The 23,966-nt window shown below is 47.2% G+C and overlaps 1 protein-coding gene across 4 annotated transcripts in view; it reads left to right on the top strand.

The window, feature by feature from the left end:
• Positions 1–23,966, top strand: part of OTUD4 (OTU deubiquitinase 4) — a 389,728-nt gene that overhangs the window by 165,752 nt on the left and 200,010 nt on the right. For all 4 annotated transcript variants that reach the window (XM_085641615.1, XM_085641618.1, XM_085641617.1 and 1 more), the window contains one exon: positions 18,421–18,580. In XM_085641615.1, the coding sequence (XP_085497741.1) occupies positions 18,421–18,580 (160 nt within the window). The remainder of the gene's footprint in view (positions 1–18,420; positions 18,581–23,966) is intronic.

The raw sequence follows: 23,966 nt of genomic DNA, 5'->3' as shown, positions 1-23,966 counted from the left end.
TTACTATGATCCAGCAGATGTGCCACAAGACCCCACCCCTACTGGATCCCCAGACCCATGGGATGTCTAACAATCTGGACATCCCACATGTCCCACAGGATGACCTTTACCCATCTAGGCCATCCCCACCAGAAGACTCGTTAGGTTTTCACCACCTACTACAGAGGGTGGCTCATTATCACTGGGTAGAGCTACATACTGACCCAGTGGAGGAAGATTTTCTCCTAGACACCTTCGATACTGCACATAGGTCTACTGCTATACTACCTATGCTAAATGGAGTAATCAAGCATGCACCGGAGGTTTTTAAAGACCCAGTCAGGGCTAGGGTCCTAAACCCACGTATAGAGAAATATAAAGCCGCCCCCACAGATGCTTCATACATTAAAGGCCCTGCACCACTGGATTCCTTAGTGAGATCTACAGCTAGGAAGCGTTCAAATTCTCAGGCGTCAGGCGAAGCACCACCACCTGACAAAGAGTCCAAGCTCCTAGACGCGTCAGGGAAGCGCACTGCGTCACAAGCCGCCAATATATGGCGTATCGCCAACACGCAAGCGCTATTGGCCAGATACGACTGAGCGCATTATGATGAGTTAGAGACCATCATGCACCATCTCCCTGAAAAATACAGAAATAGGGCTAATGAATTGATCCAAGAGGGAAAAACTATAACTAATACCTCTATGCGCTGTGCCCTAGATGCGGCAGATAGAGCCTCCAGGGCCATAAACACCAGTGTCCTTCTCCGTCGCCACGCCTGGCTAAGAGTTTCAGGTTTTAAACCTGAGGTGCAAGCCTCCATATTGAATCGCCCATTCGATCAACATTTATTTGGTCCAAAAGTTGATGAAGCCCTTGAGAAGATGAAGAAAGATACTGATACGGCGAAATCCATGGGAGCCCTACAGTCACACACTCCTAAGGCGCTCCTTTCGCCGCTCTCCCTTTCGGGGCACGGGTAGAGGCTACTCTTCACATAGCGCATCCACGTCCTACAAATCCCCTCCTCAGTCTACCTTCACAAAGGGTTATCAAAGAGGCGGCTACAGAGGCAATAATAATAAAGGCAGAGGCAAGACAAATACCGCCCGCTCTGTCACACCGCCTACCCAATGACTTCCCCCCCACTCCCTCCAGACCATTCCACTCCGGTCGAGGGCAGAATACAAGATTTCCTTCACGCCTGGGAGACAATCACCTCAGACAGATGGGTGACCCAAATTATTCATTCAGGGTACTGCCTAGAATTAACGTCTACCCCCCCCCCCCCCACCCAACATTCCACCCAGGCAACGCCCAATGTCTCAAGAACATGCCACGTTACTAAAACAGGAGGTAATCTCCCTCCTGCAAAAACAAGCCATAGAGCAAGTCCCCATCAATCAACAAAATTTAGGGGTCTACTCCCTGTACTTTCTGATTGCAAAAAGAGACGAGACTCTACGACCCATTCTAGATCTCAGACCTCTAAACACTTACATACATTCAGACCATTTTCACATGGTAACCCTTCAACAGGTTCTTCCACTCCTCTCCCAGAACGACTTTCTCACCACTCTGGACTTGAAAGACGCATACTTTCACATCCCAGTACACCATGCTCACAGAAAGTACCTCAGATTTGTAGTGGACGGGCAACACTACCAGTTCAAGGTGCTCCCATTCAGGGTCACAACAGCACCAAGGGTATTCACCAAGTGCCTAGCAGTAGTGGCGGCACACCTCAGAAGACGGCACATTCACGTCTTCCCATATTTGGACGACTGGCTAATAAAAGCCACGTCCTATGACCAATGTGTGCGCCACTCCGCCGCTACAATCCAACTACTTCACCAGCTAGGTTTCACGGTGAACCACCAAAAGTCCCACCTGGTACCATCACACACAAAACAATACCTCGGTGCCACCATAGACACCTCAAAAGCCATAGCCTATCCCAATCCTGCCAGGATTGCAAACATACAGGCTCTGCGTCAAAAATTCATACTTCAACACTCTCTCCCAGCAAGAGTGTTTATGCAACTGATAGGGATGATGGCCTCTTGCATTTTCATAGTGCCCCATGCAAGACTCCAGATGCGTCCACTCCAAGAGTGTTTAGCGTGCCTGTGGAACCAGGCCCAGGGGCAACTGACAAATCTGGTGTTGGTGGACGGTCGCACCCATCGCTCTCTGCAGTGGTGGAACACCACAAACCTTTCCAAAGGTCGACCGTTCCTGGACCCGGTTCCACAAATAATCCTAACAGACGCATCGCTCTCCGGCTGGGGAGCTCATCTGTTACATCTCACAGTACAGGGCACATGAACGCCGCAACAAAAGTTACTCCACATCAACCATTTGGAGTTACTGGCAATCTTCCTAGCCCTAAAATCCTTCCAGACACAGATTTCGTGCAAGGCAGTCCTCATTCGCACAGACAACATGACTGCCATGTACTACATTCAAAAACGGGGGCACACACTCTCCACAGCTCTCTCAATTAGCACCGAGCATATGGAGATGGACAATTCCACCGTAAATCTTTCTCCTGGCCCAACACGTCCCAGGAGTCCAAAACACCGTGGCAGGTCTGCTCAGCAGACAAACGCAACAGATTCACGAATGGGAACTTCACCCACAGGTTCTTCACCAGTTCTTTCAGAAGTAGGGGCATCCACAGATAGACCTATTCGCCACCCACGAAAACAAAAAATGCCCAAGCTTCGCCTCCAGATATCCACACTCATTGTCCAAAGGCAATGCGATATGGATGAACTGGTCAAACAAATTTGCATACGCTTTTCCACCTCTCCCACTAATTCCATTAGTGGTGCGTAAGCTACAACAGCATTCCCTAACACTGATCCTAGTAGCTCCAACATAGGCCAGACAACCGTGGTACACCACACTACTGGAACTCTCGGTAGTACCACACCAAAAGCTGCACCTCTCACCATGCCTCCTAACCCAGAACCATGGAGAGATCAGGCACCCGGACCCAGCTCAGCTCAACCTTGCGATCTGGCTCCTGAGGTCCTAGAATTCGGATACCTTAACCTTCCCCCTGATTGCATGAATATTATCAGGGAAGCTAGACGCCCTACTACTAGGGCATGCTATGCTGCAAAGTGGAAAAGATTTGTTGTTTACTGCCACAACAACACAATCAACCCTCTAAATGTGTCCATACAGCACATCATATGTTACTTGCTCCATCTACAAAGGTGTAATCTAGCATATACATCCATTTGGTTACACCTCGCAGCAATTGCTGCTTACTTACAAAACAGGCAGCACCTATCACTTTTCAGGGTGCCTGCCATCAAAGCCTTTATGGAAGGCCTCAAAAGAGTAATTTCACCCAGAGTACCACCCTCACCTGTCTGGAACTTAAATATAGTTCTCACAAGGCTAATGGGACCCCCTTTCGAACCATTACATAAATGTGAGCTGCAATTTCTCACATGGAAAACAGCATTTCTAGTGGCCATCACTTCCCTTAGCAGGGTTAGTGAAATACAAGCACTCACTATACAGGAACCTTTTCTCCAAATGCATCAGAACAAGGTTGTACTCCGCACCAACCCAAAATTTCTACTCAGTCATTTCTCCCTTCCATCTAAACCAGTCGGTAGAATTACCAGTCTTTTTCTCACAACCTCAAACCGTTGCGGAAAGGGCTTTACACACATTGGATGTTAAAAGGGCCTTACTTTACTACATCCAAAGAACACAACCTTTCAGAAAAACCAAACAGCTATTTGTCTCTTTCTCTCCACCACATAAAGGCAACCCTATTTCTAAATCAGGGATAGCTAGGTGGATTGTAAAATGCATACAGATTTGCTACCACAAAGCAAAACGAACGCTATCTGTTCCCCCTAAAGCCCACTCTACAAGGAAGATAGGGGCTTCTATGGCTTTTCTAGGGAACATACCACTAGATGACATCTGCAAAGCAGCGACATGGTCAACACCGCACACTTTCACAAAACATTACTGTGTAGATGTGCAAACCAAGCAACAATCTAGTGTGGGCCAGGCTGTACTAAAAACACTATTCCAAACAACTGCAACGGATGCCGGTGGTCGCCGCTAGGGTTGGGTACTGCTATATAGTCTATGCACAGTGTATAATCTGCAGCTCATATGCCTCGAACGGAATATGCTACTTACCAGTATGCATCTGTTCTTGGCATGTAGAGCTGCAGATCTATACACGCCCACACGCCTCCCCGGCTACCTGTATCCGTTCCAGGCTATCTTATTTAGATACAACACACATGGGTTTCTTTACTGTTATTACTACGCTCCATGTTTCCCTGCTGGCGAAAAACAATCTGAGGATGGAGCCTAAGCTCATGCGCAATACGAACCAAAGGAGGAGTCACCGACCTCGTGACTTCCAAAGACTTTCCAAGAGGAAAAACAAACTGCCAACATCCGGGCCCAACACCAGATGGCGATCTATGCACAGTGTATAGATCTGCAGCTCTACATGCCAAGAACAGATGCATACTGGTAAGTAGCATATTCCTTATGGTTCATTAATGCAAAGCCTTTATTATTAGGGTGAGCACTAAAAGTAAATGTTGTCAGCTCTGCGTGCACTACGGATGGTGGTTCCAGTATAAACGTGTACACACGTTTTCAAAGTTTAGTAATATGAGGCTATGTATAATGCTCCCAGAATGCTCTCTGATTATATGCAAATATTTGCAGAATCTTGAAAGCAACCGTGATGATTTTTGCTTTCAAAATAAAATGTTCACAAAAAAAAGCCCACTAGACGCCAGGGATTTTTTTTGGGCTATTTTTTATTAGGGTGAGGGCATTGGCATGCCCTCTTATGGCAACCCCCACCCTAATTACAATTTGACCAAAAAACTCCCTGGCGTCTAGTGGACTTTTAGCCCCCCCCCCCCCCCGGGTGGGCAGATGGGGGCATTAGCCCCCAATCTGCCCCGCTGGTGGGGGGGGGGGGCATAAAGCCCTCTAGATGCCAGGGAGTTTTTTGGGCAAACTTTATTAGGGTGGGGGCATTGGGATGCCCGTTTTGGCAACCCCCACCCTAATTAAAAGTTGCCCAAAAAAATCCCTGGCATCTAGTGGGCTTTCTGCTCCCCCTGGGGGGCAGATGGGGGCAAAAAGGCCATTAGTTGGTGGGTTTTTTTTGTGGTTTTTTTTTTTAGGCAAATCTGTATTAGGGTGGGGGCTGCCCAAAACAGGCATGCCCATGCCCCCACTCCCGCAAAAAATGACAGCCTTCCTGGGGGCATTAGCCCAGTAGACACCAGGGAGTTTTTGGGCAAATTGTAATTAGGGTGGGGGCATTGCCATGCCCGTTTTTGGCAACCCCCACCCTAATTAAAATGTGCTCAAAAAAATCCCTGGTGTCTAGTAGGCTTTCTGCACCCCCCCCCCCCGGGGGGCAGATGGGGGCATTAGCCCCCAATATGCCCCACCTGGGGGGAGCTGAAAGTCCAATAGACGCCAGGTTTTTTTGGGGGCAAATTTTAATTAGTGGGGTTGCCCAAAACGTGCATGCCCATGCCCCCACCCCCTAAACAAATAGCCACAGTGTTTCTGCCCCCCTTGGGGGCATATCATGGCAACCCCACACCCCGATATTCCCCCCAGGGCGGCAGTAAGCAGACTAGGCACAGATTTGTTTTTAGCAATATGCCTACTTGTCGATTTTGGGCCCTAGCGCAGAAATCTGGCAAATCTGTACATTTTTAAAAACTAGACACCCAGGGGAATCCAGGATGGGGTGACTTGATTGGCTCTCACCAGGTTCTGTTACCCAGAATCCCTTGCAAACCTAAATATTTGTAAAAAAAACATTTTCCTCACATTTCTGTCGTGGAAAGTTCTGGAATCTGCGTGGATCCACAAAATTCCACCCACCCCACGTTCCCCCAAAGCCTTCCGATAAAAATTGTGCCTCACTCGTGTGGGAGGCCCATGTACCCGTGACAGGCAGGGGCCCAAAACGTATTGAGGCAACATCAAAATTGCCTATCTCAAAACCACGTGGTTTTGCAAGGGGGGTCACCTGGGTATTTGGCCCCGTGCTCAGCGGCCATCTAGGGAAACCTACCAAACCCACACATTTCAGAAAACTAGACACCCAGGGGCTTCCAGGGATGTATGGCTTGCATGGATCCCTCAATGTTTCCTTACCCAGAATCCCCTGCAAACCTCAAATTTAGCTGAATAAATCACTTTTTTCACACTTTTGTGTGGTAAAGTTGTGGCATCACCGGGCTCGCACATTTCCCACCACCCAGCATTCCCTTAGGTCTCCCGGTAAAAATGGTGCCACACTTGTGTGGGAGGTCCAAGTACCAGCGACAGGCAAGGGCCCAAAACATTGCCTATCAAAAAATGTTTTGGGCCCGTTGCCTGTCGCGGGTACTTGAGTCTCCTACACAAGTGAGGCACCATTTTTATGTGGAGACCTGGGGGAACGCTTGGTGGTGGAAAATTTGTGTGAGCCACAACTTTCCCACACACAAATGTGTGAAAAAAGTGATTTTTTTCAGCTAACATTGAGGTTTGCAGGGGATTCTGGGTAAGGAAACATTGGGGGATCCACGCAAGCCATACCTCCCTGGAAGCCCCCGGGTGTCTAGTTTTCAGAAATTTATAGGTTTGCTAGGTTTCCCTAGGTGCCGGCAGAGCTAGGGTTCACAAACTACAGCTAGGCACTTTGCCAAAAAAGGCTCATTTTTCACTGCAAAATTGAGGTGTGACCACGTTGCGTTTTGCGCCGTTTCCTGTTGCGGGCACTAGGCCAACCCACACAAGTGAGGTACCATTTTTCTCGTAAGACTTTGGGGAACGCAGGGTGGGTAGAAATTGGTGGATCCACGCAGATTCCAGAACTTTCCACCACAGAAATGTGGGGAAAATGTGTTTTTTTTGGGGACAATTTTTGAGGTTTGCAAGGTATTCTGGGTAACAGAACATGGTGGGAGGCAGTCATGTCCCTGGATTCCCCTGGGTGTCTAGTTTTCAAACGTGTATAGGTTTGTTAGGTTTCCCTAGGTGCCGGCAGAGCTAGTGTTAAAAAACTACAGCTAGACACTTCGCAAAAAAAGGGTACATTTTCATTGTGAAAATGTGGTGTGTTCACGGTGGGTTAAGAGCCATTTCCTGTCGTGGGCACTATACCTACCCACCCAAGTGAGGTACCATTTTTATCGGGAGACTTGGGGTAATTCAGATTTGTAAAGCAACTGTTATTACCCATTGATTTTTGATGCATTTCTTCCTTCGAATGAAAGACATTGTGTAAAAAAGAAGTCATTTTGAAAAATGACTGATAATTCTCATGCTTATATGAGTATTCCCAATTTCGAAAATGTGCAAATATGTACTGTTTCTAAACTCTATAATTTGATCCCATTTCAGAAATACATGGGTGTCTTTCATACCAATTTCTTTCCATGTATACATTTTCCCACAATAATTGCTATATACCCGGAACATAATAAAAAACCATTGCAAATTGCTGCTCAGTTTTTGACTCTGGGTTCTTGGTGAACCTACAAGTCCTATATATCCCCACAACCAGGAAGGTCCAGCGGATGTAACGGTATATTGCTTTCAAAGAGCTGTCATAATTAGAAGTTACAGGTGAAAACCTTGACACAAAAGGTGTTTTTTTTTTTTTCTCAACTAATTTTCAATTTTTCCTAAATTTAACAGTTAGTTTCTATAAAGAAACCTTGATGGATCTACACAAATGACTCCTTGCTGAATTCAGAATTTTATCTACTTTTCTAAAATGTATAGCTTTCCAGGATCCATTATTGCTTTCACTCCCATTTCTGCCATTAACTGGAAGGAGGTTGAAAGCACAAAAAATAGCAAAAATAGGCTATGTCCCAGAAAAATGCCAAAACTGTGTAAAAAATGTTGGTTTTCTAACAAAATTCTGTCATTCCCTAAAAGCTGGAGAAATGGTGATTTCAGCCCCACAAACCCTTTTTTGATACCATTTGCAGAGAAAAACCCAGACGCTTTCATTTGCAGCCCGTTATTCCCATTTCCCCCCCCCCCAAAAAAAACTTTTGCTGTATTTTGGATAATTTCTGGGACCTCCAAGGGAATCCACAAACCCTGGGTACCTTTACAATCCCCATCATGATAGAAGACACCGACGCAAATTTGGCGTGGATACCTTATGTGGTCAAGTTTCAGGGGCCTAAGCGCGCACTACCCCAAATAGCTCAAAAAAAGGCTTAGCACACAGAGAGGGGGGGGGGGGGGGGGGAGGCCTAGCAGCGAAGGGGTTAAAATATGATTGTGGGAAACAAAAATAAAATAGCATTGGCAAAGCCAGTAGGTCTGAAATTGGTGGTCAGGCTTTTGGTTTTGTCAATGCATGACTTTTTTTAGGCATGGTTTTGGTAAAACCTTATCTGTGTGGGAGCTGCAGGGCCCTCGCCATTCTAACAAGCATTGGCAAACGCAAAAATCTGTTTTGGTCTCAAAAAGCACACATTGCCACAGCAGTTCCAGGCACTGAACAAAACTACTTTGTGTGCCAATAAGCCCCTTGTAATAGAGCAGAATACGGTCACTCACAGTGAAGCCAGCTTATAGACCGAGAGAGAGAGACATAATTTTACTAACCACAAAAGGTCATGGTTAACCCCAGGCCTAATTAGAGGCCCAATTATTAAAGAGAGTCTCAAAAGCGCATCCATGGTATATATCCTTGCATTAAGTGCATATATACAGTCTCCGTGAATTCACAATTTACAGAAGTAGGCCAAGAAATAGTACTCCTAGAAAATATTGGTGAACTGCATTTTAGCGTGAGCAAATGTGCATGTGTAGATTTGCATGTGAGAAAGTGCCATCTTTCATGCATGGTATGCCCCCACTTTTTGCTGAATTGTTGAATGTACTTTGACTGAGTGTGCCCTGGACTCCTGCCAATCAGGTGCCCAGGGCCTATGTTCCTTCCCTAAAACAAAACAAACCCAAATTGGCAAACCCTGGCCGCATGTCAGCCCCTGGTAAATGGTACCCTAGGTACCCAGGGCCTTGTGACCAGGGAAGGCCTCTAAGGGCTGCAGCACTCCTTGTGCCACCCTTAGAGGCCCTGTACCCTTACATACACACACTGCCTTTGCAGGCTGAGTGTTTGGGTGCAGGACAAAAACAAAGTCGACATGACACACCTCTGTGTGCCATGCCCATCACCTACACTGCCATGGCATATATCAGCCACCCCTCTGGCTGGGTGCCTTATGCCCATGGTGTGGGCACAGGAGCAGGAGCCCTGTGCCCCTACAGTACCCAGGTCCATTCCTGGGCACTGTAAGTGCAGTGCTGCCATTTAAGAGTACATGGTGCTGAGAGCTCGTCAAACACGAGCTCCACAGCACCATAATGGCAACACTAAAGACTGAAAAGTTTGGTATCAAACTTCTCAGCACATTAAACCCACACTGATGCCAGTGTAGGATTTAATGTACCCAGCACGACAGAGGGCATCTTAGAGGTGCCCACTTAAAACCTAACCTACAATCCACGTCTGCTCTGGTGCTGCCTATGCTGCCACCCAGCAGACATGTTGCTGGACCCCTGGGTAGGAGAGCCCCTGCTCTCCCGGGCCTGCAACAATGCACATCCTGGGCGAGGTGCTAAATCTCTTCCCCCAGGATGGGCAGGGGGAAGCTTCAAAGGCATGCCGCCTCTGTGAGCTTCCCCAGGCCACTGCAACCCCCCACTCTGGCGGGAAGCTTTGGCCGGAAACCCCAAATAAGGACGGGGGATGTGCCAGCCTGCCAACCCCACCCCTCAGGTGGGGGAGGCGAGGTGAAGCACATCCCTGGGCTCTCGCCATCTTGAAGATGGGGAGCCCTACCCTATCAGGACTAGGCTACTGCCCCCCTCCCACAGGAGAGAGGCAGGATAGGGGGTGTACCCACCCCAGGACAGGGACCCATTGGTCCCTGCCACTCCCCTACCTGTAACGCCCCTAAATCTAGTATTTAGGGGCACCCTGAACCTTCCTTCCCCAGATTCCAGATTCAAAACTACAAAGAAGAGCAAGCAGAAAGAAGACCTGCCCTGCAGCTGCTAAAAAGAGAAAGACACCAACTGCTTTGGCCCCAGCCCTACCGGCCTGTCTACCCTCGAACCTGCTCCTGCTCCAACCCGGCATCTCTTGTGGCCAGCAACCTCACCAACCCCGGAGGACCTGGCTACCTTTTGGCTCTAAGCCCCTGGGACTTCCATGAGTAGAGGCTCTACTCAAAACCTACCTCTAATCCCTGGCAGCAGCCCGGAACCGCGAACCCAGCTCACTCTGCACCAGCCAAGCCTGGCCAGTGCCGGAGTGAACAAAGATCACGAGGACGACCCCACGGCGACTGTGACCCCGAGTCCGGCACCCAAGGACCTCCCTCGACACTCCTGAAGAAGCCTGCAGCCTCAGAACAAGGTGCCCCCCCTACCGCGATCAACAGAGGGTAAGATTTCCCGACACCAAAAGGCACCCCTGCACGCGGCCCCCTGTGCACAATCCCGGGGTACCTACCTATCCTCCAACTACCCAACTTACCTCTCGAAGTGGTGGTTGCACCTGAAGAGTCCTCGTCCCCGAGCTTGCAGTATTTTTCTAAACCGGAGATTTCCCATTGAAATCAATTGAGCGCCCGAAGGCTCAAAAGCACCCTGCATCCAGCTGCCCGAGTGGCCATGGCAGTGAAAACTCTACACCTACCTACTTCCCCACTTGCCCTGAGTAAGTGACCAGGAGCCCAGCTCCCACAGCCGCGTGGCTTGCCAGTCAGCAGCCACCAACCAAGGCTCTCCTATCCCTCATAGGTTAACATTGGGCCTAAATCTCTCTGCACCCGGCCGCCCTAGAGTCGCTGAGGGTGAACCAACTGTACCTACCTGACCCTGGGGGACCCCTGAGTCTATGCCCAGAACCTCAACTCTACCAGTTGAGTACTTACCCTTAAACCGATAACTCTATTTTCCTCATAGGGTAACATTGACTGGCTTTTTCCTGAAATTTCTTCTTAGTGTGGACTTTTCAAATCTTAAAATATTCACCAAAAATCAGCCGAGTAACAAACGAAATTACTCACCTGCTCTTAGGTGAGCTCCCAGTGCTGGATCTTGGTGCCCAGCACTGACTCTGAAAAATACTTGCAACTGTACTCGCCCGTAACCCAATTTTCTTCCATAGGAAATCATTGACTGTTTTTCTGTGAAATTTCTTCTAAGTGTCGATTTCTGCAATCTTTAAATATTCTTCAAAAGTCGTATAATATCTGAAAACATAATTACTTACCTGTTTTGGATAAAGGTCCCAGTACTGAGTCTAGGCACCCAGTACTGGATTACAAAAGTAACGAGAACATACTGTACCTGCAACTTGAATTTTCTTCCATAGGGAATCATTGACTGTTTTCTTTGAAATATTTTCTAAGTGTCAACTTTTAAAATAGCTAAATATTATTTAAAAATCATTACAGTAATTAAGTCGACTTTCATCACTTAATTCTGAATTCTGACCCAGGACTGAATCTAGGATCCAGTCCTGGAATTCCAAAAGTAATCTAAAAAGTAATCTGTTGCAAATAACTTTAATTTTCCATTGAGCTCAATGCATTGTGTTTAAAATAGTGTTGCCTATTGCAACCACTTGTAACTGTTTACAAAAGTCAACTGCATATTGCAAAAGTATTTATATGAAACATCTCATTCTGAGAAAGTACATTTTAAATCCAAATGTTGGTTCTAAATTTAAACAAGCATATATTTTTTTATATATAAACCATTGGCCTAGAGTTCAGTTATTGAGTGTGTGAGACCATTTGCTGACTGAGTGTGTACAACAAATGCTTTACACTGTCCTCTGATACTGCCTTACTGCTCGACCAAGCTACCACTTTAGAGAGTAAGGGTATATCTAACTTTAACCTTTGTCAAACCCTGGGGGACTGTGGACTCTGTACACCCTGTACCTATTAAGGAACAGTATATACAGAGCCACTTTCTCACATTGCTCATGTAAAAATCTCAATGTTTCAAGTTCACTTTTTCTCCACCCACTTTTTCCCCCAACCCTGAAGAAGTTTTACGTCTGCCACTGCCAGGAGTAAATTTCCAACCTTTTTCAGTATGGGAAAAGATTCGAAAAACGTTGGTGAAAACCCTTAAATCATGCAAGTTAGTAGGTTTGCACAGACTCAAAAGGGCATTCCAACCCTCTATTGCTTACCACTACCTTCAGCCCCAGTATGTAGACCTGCAGAAACGTAGCAACATAAGGGAATTGCTAGTATTCAAACCCTACTATGGTACAAGCTCTGGCATAATTAGAGAGGCTTTATCAGAACTCTTGCATCATGAGATTGCTGCCGTAATTTGTTGCCACATTACATGGCACAAAAGGGACAAGTGGATTTTGTTACAGGACAAGTAGATTTATGAAGCAATCTGCCCCATGGACAAGTAGATATTTTATTAAATTCCACACCCCTGCTTTAATCTACTGGTAAACTACAAGTGGGAGCAAATCACGCAAGAAAGTTGGCTAACTGATCTCCAAAAGCACAATAAAGGAGAATAGACACATTAGAGGCAATGTAACTTAATAAATAAGAGTTGAGCTGTAAAAGGGTGTGAGGATACCTGTAAACTTCAGAGAGTCGAGGTGCTAGACAGATACCCCTTGCCCTTTTCCATTAGATCAATCCCGATGAAATATTTTATAACCAGAGAGCAAGGCAAAAATGAGATCTGGAGTGGCTCTAGGCTGATTCCAAGTCTCCATGACTGTAATAAGATCCACTTCTATCATATGTTCAGTATTTGGGCAGCGAGTGAACGGTATGATGCATGTTTTAGATTGGTCAAAATTAGCTGTACTGGCCAGTGAGTAAGCTGTGGCACCTGCCAGCAGGTGTGATCTTTCGAATGTTGTTAGAAATAGCTTCTATATGGAGACATTCTGAGAGCTAAGGTGCAATTGCTGAAGGGAAGATGATGCTGCATGGTCAAAATTGCAGCTTTGATGTAGCAAAGCCAGCGCATTCCTGCCACAGAGGTTTGCTTTTGGCACGCCGCCAGTAGTCGCTGCATGTCTTTGATAAAAGAACCCTTAAATAGGCTCTTGTCATCCAAAGAGACTAGATTGCAACCATTGTCTAAAGTAAAAAAGAAAAATGGCAAAGCCTATAGGTTGTGTTTTTGTCAAAGGAAATGTGAGGTAATAGTCGGATACCTTGGTATGTGTTACCCCAGCTCTCCTAGAAAAAGAACCCTATGTCAAATCTTAGTGACTCCTAGTGGACACCTGAGGTACCATCCCTCAGGCCCTAATCACAAGCAGATTGGACTATGGCAATGCACTCTACCCCGGCATCCCAACCAATCCGCTTCAGACTTCAAACCATCCAAAACGCCACCTCCAGACTTGTCCTCAACCTCCCGCACATAACCCACACCACTCCTCCGAGATATCCACTGACTGACCATCCAGAAGCACTGCCAGTTCAAACTTCTCATACATGCATTCAAGTCTTTACACAACAAGGTACCCACTTACAATCACCGGCTTCACTTTCACCAACCCACCAGACATCTTTGCTCAGCATCACTCTCACTCGCACATGCACCCCACATCCACAGAAGCAGAACGGGAGGTTGATAATTCTCCTACCAAGCTGACAAATCCTGGCACAACCTACCCAAAAACATCAGAGCCTACTCACTTCATGAATTCCTCAAGAAGCTGAAGTTCTGGCTGTTCAACTGGTCTTCTTGCGGGACCATCGAGACTGCCTGTATTCAGGCCCAGCCTCACCACACGCCTTCTCAGCACCTGGATAGCCTTACAGGTGACCAGCAGCGCTCTACAAATCTACCCTTCATTACATTCTATAATTAAGCAGCAGCTTCAGCTTAAAGCAATGCGAAAGCTGATAGTAAGGCCCCTTTGTTGGAGGTGAAACATTTGTGTGCTGGTATTTGTTTTTATGTAAACATTTTTGCACTTTTGCACTTATTAATTGCGCTTTTAATATGCATCAATACATGTTTTTCTACATCTACACACTGAGCTTATAAGCTTTTCTTCCTGGCAATAGAAGGTGGAAAAGAGCGACAATATGCTGTGTTACTTTACATACCTTAGCGATTTTCTGTTATGCTACCCTTTTGTTGAAAAGACTGAATAGTATAGTCATATTGTAACGCTTATTTAGCTCTTAGCACCAACATGTGGTGCTCTGAAGTGCTTGCCTACATGGTTGTGGATGAAAGGATATGATCTTTGTTTTGATCCTAAGTGTACTAAGGTGGAAATATCGGATTGTGGGAAAGAGCACTTAGCAATGTGATATTAGGAAGTGTGACAGGTAGGCGCACAGTTTGTGGTTTTCAGTAAGTTGGTAGCTTAGAACAGTTCTACAGATCTGTTTATGATAAATCTTATGATAACCGTCCACTTATCTGGTTACTGCACTGGGATGTCCAGTCTGAGATTTTTAGATTACATTTTGTTCTTGAGAAGGTTTATATTGGAGGGACTGTGTGTGTATGGAGAGATCTACTACAATGGACTTTGCTACTGTCATCCTATATATCATTTTATGAGGGATACTTTTAAAAGCAGTTTCCTCAGCTTGTGAATGTCCACAGGTGCCAGGCTAGATCTGAAAGATTGTTACATCAGAACCCTCACACACCTGCATGTGGCTCCACATCTACCTTGTTCTGACCCGGAAATGGTGGTTGGGGATGAAAATAAGCACAACCGTTGCATGTTGACATCCGTTCCTTTTTTTTCTGCACCTTTATATGCAGATTGGAGCTGGCTCCCAACTTTTTTTCGTCAGCTGACTAGTTTTTCTCAATTAGTTTCCTGTGTGCAAGGCAATATGTCCCCTCCTAAAACTACTGAGTTTAAACTTTTTGAAGACTGCTGCAAACAGATTTCTGTAACCCATTCCAATTAGGTGTTTCTCTGGTGTTTGGGCAGTGAATTAAAGTTGTGCACAAAGTCTGTGCCCAAAGGAGATACACATTCGTGGAGCTATGCTGTTTGTTGCCAATCGCAGATAGAAATAACGTAAGCCTTGCTTCAAGTCTCCGGACAGTTCTTGCTCTTGGAGCCATTCCCACGACAGGTCACCGTCGCTGTTTGTCTTTGGGTAAGTTGAAGTCCAAGAGGAAGCACAAGAAGGCTAAGAGTAACCTACCCAGCCTCGTGTCTATTCCTGAGAAGGCGCAAGTAATTTAAGGTTCCCCTTGATCTCGCTTCCAATCCTCTACTGAGGAGCAGGTTCTGCAGCTGATCTTGATGCACCCCAAATTTTTGTTGACTTTGCCACAATTTGAGGCTTTTGAGGAAGCCATGTTGCAAATCCATTTCGGTGTGCCTTTGGGGCCCATGGGATTCAAACAGGCCTATAGTCTGAATAATGCTGGTGGATCTGTCCTTGGTTCCATCTGGGACTCCTGAACGCCTTTTTGGGTTCAATCTGGGTGCAATGATCCATGCCGATTCCTGCTACGTATACGCTGCCTCTGATGCCCAGGGGATGAATCTGTTCCTGTTTTCCTGTCTGACTCCAAACTGAATTGGTCTCAACTAAGGTTGCGTCCTGGAACATGTCCGTTGTGTCTGGCCCGAGTTCATTCAGACTCTGTCAAAACATTGCCTTTACTTAGGACCCTCCTTGCAGCACTCTAACAGCTTTGTGGAATGGACACTGGCCATGGTCAACTAGCTTTTGGTATCGATGGGGTTGAGTTACACCCACAATAGGATGATCATTTGTATTTGGACCTATAGGAGGGCAATAGGTTGAACACTTCCACTGATACTGGGTCGAATTCTCCCCCTGGCCCCGCCACAGAGAACCCGCCTTATTTGCGGTGGATATTAGATGCGCTGCAGTTGCCTTCTATTGAGGTGAACACCAATGTCCTCATTGAAGTTTGCCTGCCTCGGCCAGCTCTATCCAAGCCCTTCTTGCCATTCAACGAATCCGTGACTGACACACTCATAGTTATCTGGACTAAGCCTTTCTTTTGCCCACCTTTGAATAGGCAAGTAGCACGTCGCCACAGGCCTGCTCTGCTTATCTTCCTTTCTTGACACAGCACTGTAGGCTGTAGATCGGGCATCTACTACCGGGGTTAACCCCACCTCTCCCCACCCTATTCCCCACACACTCTTGCACACACAGGGAATAAACAAAATATTGAGGCATTCGGGAAACAAATGTTCGTCTTGGATAGCCAAGCCATTTAATCAGTCAGTGTCAGCAATGTGCTGAATAGACATTCCCACGCGATATGTAACATGGTTGCAGAGAACTTGTCAGCAGCCTTGGAGGAATTCCATGCTAACATGGCACCGACTATTCAGGATGCAGCTAAATGTGTCATTTCATCAGGACAGGTTACTACGGATTGCTTTAGGTGTCCTGGCGCCATGCACGGATGCGATCCACAGGCTTCTTAAGTGACGATCTGGGGTGACTATATATGTCTCTGTGTCTCTCTCGCGCTCTATCTCTATTTCTCTCTATTCCACTCTCTCTCTCTCTCTCTCTCTACCCCTCTATCTCACCCCTTACTCCCTTACCCTCTATCCCTTACACCCCCCACCCTCTGTTCCTTACACCCCTCCGTCCCTTACACCCCTCCCCCTCTATCCCTTACACCCCTCCCCCTCTTGATGGGTTTTGCGAGAATGCCTATTCCGCATTAAAGCTATTCATAGAAAGCAGAGCCACAGCATGTTCCCTGGGCCTCCACGTCTTCATCTACATCTGGGTGATGTACATCTCTAAATCACCCACTTTTGAAGCCTCGGCAGGGGTTTAGCATACAGGCATCACCAAGGTCCACCACACCATGAACATGCACCCAGTTCTTTGGGGTCAGGAACCAAGTGGGCAACATCTGGCCCTCAAGGACAGCAAACCTCCCAGTCGTCTGTCCCTTCCCAAGCCCCTCCCAACCCACAGGCCACTTTAGTTTGCCCTTAGCTGCACAGGAGGCCCTGTGGTATGAAGATTCAGTCATTTACTCCAGAGTTGGCAGACCATAACATCCAATAGGTGCTACGCACTGACCAAGAAGTAGTTTGCGGATGGATTAAGAGCCCATTCCACCAGGGCCAAGGCTGCTACCACTAGACTGCCATGACGAGTGCTTGTACTTGATATGTCCGGGCACGACGTGGATGTTAATAGCGCTGTTCACTTGAGCACTCTTGTTTCACAGCTAGGTCCTACCAGAGGGGAATTTTGCCTGTGTGGTTCTGCAGGACATGTTGGTTTCAGCCATCACACAGACCCACCACCATGGGAAGTACTGCTTTGGTATCTATTCCAAATGTGAGCAATCTACCACTAATGAGCAATTGAAATGTCAGTGTGTCACAAAGTGAAATAACACATTCTTGGTCTCAAGCTACTTTTCACATATGCAGTTTAACTAAAGGAATGCTTGAAGGAAACCTCACTAAAGCTTAATAGGTACATACGTTTATCAACGTAACCACTTCAAAATGCCATGGCCTTAAAGGGTAGCCCATGCCAACAATGACAAACCATGAAAGTCTACTCTCACTCTGCACTACTTATTGTAATTTTTCAAGAGTTGATAACATGAGGTCATAAAGTGTTAAATATGTTTGAAGCCAGGCTTAGCAAGAAAGGGTTCTGTCTGGGATCTAAACAACTACTGAATAGGCATCCATAACCACCCATCCATTTGTGGTGGGGAATTTCAGGAAATAAACCGTAAGTAAAGTAACAGGGAAGAAGATAAATAAATGCACACTAGCCAGTAGAAAAATGCACCAGGCATTGCCAAAATGTAAATATAATGTTAAAATCACAATTGGAGGGAGTGAGAGCCAAATGTAATCTTGCACCAGAAAACAAACCAGCCCAAGATATGCCTCTCTTTGGGTCCTGCCCTAGCAGTTTGGGCTAGATTGTTCCCATCCGCAGGACCAAAGCTAAGTTGCATATAGCTATTCTCGCTCTGAAGTGGCATAATGTGTGAAAAATGACCGGTTTGCGGCCCAAGTAGTGGTCATTGGCCGAGACCTTTTACAAATATTCCACTCATCACCTTTGTGTTTTTTGCAGTTTCTACTAATTATAGTGTCAACTTGTCTAATTTTTTTTTCTATTGTGTTTTTATTAAATAAACTGTAAAGCCATTCCAATTAAGCCATTGGATATGGCCCCCTTGCAAACTTGTTTTCCATGCATCCAGTTCTCGAAATAGAAGCACGTTAGTTAGTAGTATTTTAAAGAAAATGATGAGGAGGTATTGGTTCTTCTGATCTTTCTTGTTGGTTGTTGTCCCCCACACTTTTTTTTAAATTCTAGTGGGCAACCTTTTTCTTTTTTCTTCTAACAGAAAACTAGAGCGAGAGAGAAGTGAAGAATTTGAATCGAATAACAAAGAGTGCAACTACTTTGGTCTGTCGCCCGATGAACGCCGTGAGAGACAAGTAATAGAAGAGTCTAAATCTCTTTACGAGATTCAGAACTTGGATGAAGAGGCTTTTCCAGCACTGGTATGTATGAATTTACTTTTACTTTGATTGTGTTTTGTTTTTCCTGTTATTTCCTTCATTTTGCAACCAACCTACATTATCCTATTCCTCTCTTAAATCTCTACTTAAAAAAGAGAAAACTAATATAATGACAAACTCCTAATGGCAACGGGTTGCTTTTTTTATACTGCTTATTGAAAGATACCGTTTTATTTATTTTTTATCCATGGGTTTAATCAGTCTAATGGTATACTTTTTATTATACTCCTAGTTGGTTTCCCTGTAGTTTGATTTCTGCTTGATTTTAGAACCCAAATCCTAATTTGTATTTTCTGTTCTTTGTGTACTGTCCATAAGTATCTGAGTAGAAACTGATGATGTTCAAAATACTTCGGGTGCGATTCACAGAAAAAGTTAATGTTTAGACTTCATAGACTCTGTACTGTAGTTTGCAAAGTTTTAGCATGCTGATTGACGGAGTCCTATAAGAACGCCACAGAAAATTTTGGAAAAATGTAGACTTCCGGTTGAACTTCTTGCCACTGTTGCATGCTTTAGTGTAGAGTCTCTGTGACTGACAATGTGCTGGAGTAGCAAAGCACATTTTATCCCCCAACGCAAATCATTTTTCCATCTATAGACATCCCTCCTCCTGTACCTTCACAAAATATGGTTATTTACCCACTTATTTTGTCGAGGTTGTCAGAAGAATGTGTGTTGCCTTCCTATAGCCATTGTAGGAAAGTGCCCTTTTTCCATGGTTAACCCTTAATCTTTTGCCAGATACCTGATGCTAATTTGACAGTGTGCTGGAACCCTGCTAACCAGGCCCCATCACCTGTGTTCCTTCCCAAAACTGTACCGTTTCTCCCACAATTGGCACACCTCTGGTCCACAGATAAGTCCATTGTAAAAGGTACCAATGGTACCAAGGGCCTTGTGACTAGAGAGGGTCCCTTAGGGCTGCAGCATGCATTGTGCCACCCTAAGGGGCCTGAAAAACATACACACTGCAATTGCAGGCTATGTGTTGTGGTGTGACTAAACTAATTAAGTAGACATGGCACACCAGCCTGAGTGCCATACCTACACACCACTGCCTGTGGCATAGGTAAGTCACCCCTAAGGCAGAGGTGCATTATACCACAGGTGAGGGCATAGCTGCATGAGCAGTATGCCCCTACAGTGTTTGAGTCCATTCTTGGACACTGTAAGTGCAGTGAGGCCGTTTTGAGTACATGGGCTTAGAGGTTGTCATTACGATCTACACAGCTCCATGATGGTTTTACTGAAGACTGGGAAGTTTGGGATCAAACCTCTCTGCAAAATAAACCCACACTGATGCCAGCGTTGGATTTATTATAAAATGCCCTCTCAGGCATCATAGAGAGGCCCCCTGAAATGACCAACTACTAGTGTATTGGCCGACTGATCCCTGCCAGCCAGCCACCACAAGATGGGGTTCTGACATCATGGGGTGAGAGCCTTTGTGCTCTCGGAGGTCAGGAACAAAGCCTGCTATGGGTGGAGGTGCTTCTCACCTCCCCCTTGCAGGAACAGCAACACTTGCCTAGTCTCAAAGGCTCTCCCGGTGTGTAATGCTGATTTGGGCAGTTCCAACTGGTGGAGATGCCTGCCCCCTTTCCCACCCCACTTTTGGTGCCAGGACAAGCAGGAAGATTAGTAAGCAGAATAGGAGTGTCCACCTTGGCTTGACACACCCCTAGGGTGGCTAGGAACTGAGGTGAACCCCCTCTCTTGAACATTCTCCATCTTAGTTTGCACAATCAAGCCCAATGGGAACAGAAATATGCCCCTCTTGTAGAAAGCTGGGTTTCTATTGCAGTAACCCTCCCCCCCCCCCCACACTTTTTGCCAGACCATTGATGCACTTTGGCAAGGGACTCAGGGCACATAGTCAATCAGGTTCCCAGGGCCTGTGTGCTTGCCCAAAACTGTACCATGTCCCCCCAGTTGACACCTCTCTGACCACATATCAGTCCCTTGTAAAAGGTACCATGGGTACCAAGGACACTGTGGCCTGGGAAGGCCTCTAAGGGCTGCAGCACTTATTGTGCCATCCTTAGAGGCCCTGTACCTTTACACGCACACACTGCCATTGTAGGCTGTGTGTTTTGGTGCAGAACAAAGTAAAGAGTTGACCTGGCACACATCCCTGTGTCTCAAAAACTCTGGTCGGTTCAAGGGTCTAGGGGAAATTTACAGACCTGCACGGACAGAATCCCCTGTTCACTGTATATATATATATATATCAACAAGAAGTCCGCGGGACTACTAGAGCAAATCTGAGAGCGAACGGCGACAACACAACATATTCAAAGGAAAAGTCCTCATAAAGAGGATAAAGTCCCATCACCCACCGAGGTGGCATGCTTAATCATTTGGGACCTCCTCTTAACCACACCTGGTGCAGTTAAGGAGCTACAACTCCTTTGCTAGTGTCAAAAAACGAGGAGCTCGCGGATGTTTTCAGGTATGGCAACAAAGGTCTAGTTCTCCTAAAGATTGGTGAAGCTGCCTAAAGTGTGGTGAAACTATGTGTAAGAAAGGTGCAGTGTATATAAACAGTGTATTCAAATTGACTACCTGAAGAAAAATGTGTTTATTTAATATCTTAAGGTGTCAAAGAATAAAACAATAAAACGTGTTCTCGGTAAATCTCCGAGCACGCTAGTAACAGATGCGGTCAACATGTTTCAGCCAACTGTGATCTGACATTATGATCGTCCAGCGATCCGGCTTCAAGAAACCCATGTGGCCCGCAGCCGGCAACCTCCAAGAATCCCGGGAACCTGTGCTGTCTTCAGCAAAGGCTCTCTTCTCCCATGGACACAGGATGTGTCAGGCAAGAAACCAACCCCAGGACTCCGGATCCAGGTGGATCCGTGGTCTCTGCAACACTCTGCACCTGTCTACCGCGGTCAGACTCCAGGTGGCCCAACGACCCAGTGACGTCTCCCCGGCGATACTGACCAGGGATCCAGTGTTTGACGACCTCCCCTGAAATTCCTTACGATGCCTGAAGCCTCAACTTGGTGTCCCCCCTAATCGCGACTGGATTCGGTGAGAGAAACCAAACGCCTAAAGATACCCCTGCACCCCCAGGCCTTGGAGTGCCCAACCAACAGAGTCCCGGCACCACCTCCCCCACTATTCAACTTACCTCTCCTCTTGTGGAATTCCTTCAGCCAGCCTTCTGGTTCAAGCCTGCAGCTGTTTCCTACAACCCAGGATCTCCATTTCTTTTTACAGGGCACCCGGCTGCTACTTTGCACTCTGTACCTGCCCGCCCCTGTGCCGCTGGAGTTGTAGCTTAGGTGCTACTTGTCAACCCACATGGCCTGCCTCTCTGACTCACTAGTACCTACCTGCAACTGGCATCTCTTCAAGGTGCCCCCAGATCCCATAGGCTAGCTTTGGTCCCAGTAACCTCTGCACCCAGCTGTTCCAGTGCCACTGGTGGTGCAGTACCTACCTTGGTCTGACCCTTGCCCTTTGTTTGTCAAACTCCGAAGACTGAACTTGTAAGTCGAGGACTTACCTGAAAATACTGACTTGCCTTTCCTCCTATAGGCTTGAATTGATATTCTCTGTTGTGAGAAAGTGCCATCTTTCTTGCATGGTATGCCCCCACTTTTTGCTAAATTGCTGAATGTACTTCGATTGAGTGTACCCTGGGTTCCTGCCAATCAGGTGCCCAGGGCCTATGTTCCTTCCTTAAACCACACAAACTCCAAATTGGCAAACCCTAGCCACATGTCAGCCCCTAGTAAATGGTACCCTAGGTACCCAGGGCCTTGTGGCCAGGGAAGGCCTCTAAGGGCTGCAGCACTCATTGTGCCACCCTCAGAGGCCCTGTACCCTTACACACACACTGCCCTTGCAGGCTGAGTGTCTGGGTGCAGGACAAAACAAAGAGTCGACATGGCACACATCACTGTGTACCATGCCCATCACCTACACTGCCAAGGAATATGTCAGCCACCCCTCTAGCTGGGTGCATTACGCCTATGGTGTGGGCACAGGAGCAGGAGCCCTGTGCCCTTACAGTACCCGGGTCCATTCCTGGGCACTGTAAGTGCAGTGCTGTCATTTAAGAGTACATGGTGCTGAGAGCTTGTCAAACACGAGCTCCACAGCACCATATTGGCAACACTGAAGCCTGGGAAGTTTGGTATCAAACTTCTCAGCACATTGAACCCATACTGATGCCAGTGTAGGATTTAATGTACTAAGCACCCCAGAGGGCATCTTAGAGATGCCCCCTTACAGCTAACTTACAATCCACGTCTGCTCTGAGGCTGCCCAGGCTGCCACACAGCAGACACGTTGCTGGACCCCTGGGTGGGAGAGCCCCTGCTCTCCCGGGCCTGCAACAATGCACATCCTGGGTGAGGTGAGAAATCTCCTCCCCCAGGATGAGCAAAGGGAAGCTTCAAAGGCAAGCCGCCATTTGGAGTTTCCCCAGGCCACTGCAACCCCCCACTCTGGCGGGAAGCTTGGCCGGAAACCCCATACAATGACGGGGGATGTGCCAGCCTGCCCACCCCACCCCTCAGGTGGGGGAGGCGAGGTGAAGGACATCTCCGGGCTCTCGCCATCTTGAAGATGGGAGGCCCTACCCTATCCGGATTAGGCTACTGCCCCCCTCCCACAGGAGAGAGGCAGGATAGGGGGTGTACCCACCCCAGGACAAGGGCCCATTGGTCCCTGGCCTTCACCTACCTGTAACGCCCCTAAATCTAGTATTTAGGGGCACCCTGAACCTTCCTTCCTCAGATTCCAGATAGAAAACTACAAGAAGAGCAAGAAGAACAAGGACCTGCCCTGCAGCTGCTAAAAAGAGAAGAAGACACCAACTGCTTTGGCCCCAGCCCTACCGGCCTGTCGACTCTCGAACCTGCACCAGCGCGGCATCTCTCGTGGCCAGCAACCTCACCAACCCCGGAGGACCTGGCTACCTTTTGGCTCTAAGCCCCTGGGACTCCCATGAGTAGAGGCTCTACTCAAACCTATTTTTAACCCCTGGCAGCAGCCCGGAACCGCGGACCCAACACACTCTGCACCAGCCAAGCCTGGCCAGTGCCGGAGTGGACAAAGACCCTGAGGACGACCCCACGGCGACTGTGACTGTGACCCCGAGTACGGCACCCAAGGACCCCCCTCGACATCCCGGAAGAAGCCTGCAGCCTCAGAACCGAGTGCCACCCCAACCGCGATCAACCAGAGGGTAAGATTCCAGACGTCAAAAGGCACCCCTGCACCCGGCGCCCTGCGGCCCCCTGTGCCCAATCCCGGGGTACCCACCTAACCTACAACTACCCAACTTACCTCTCGAAGTGGTGGTGGCACCTGAAACATCCTCGTCCCCGAGCCTGCAGCCTTT

This window comes from Triturus cristatus, chromosome 2_2 (genome assembly GCF_964204655.1).
Source record: "Triturus cristatus chromosome 2_2, aTriCri1.1, whole genome shotgun sequence".
Taxonomy (NCBI): domain Eukaryota; kingdom Metazoa; phylum Chordata; class Amphibia; order Caudata; family Salamandridae; genus Triturus; species Triturus cristatus.
Note: the sequence above shows the minus strand (reverse complement) of the source record. Positions and strands in the feature narration are given on the sequence as shown.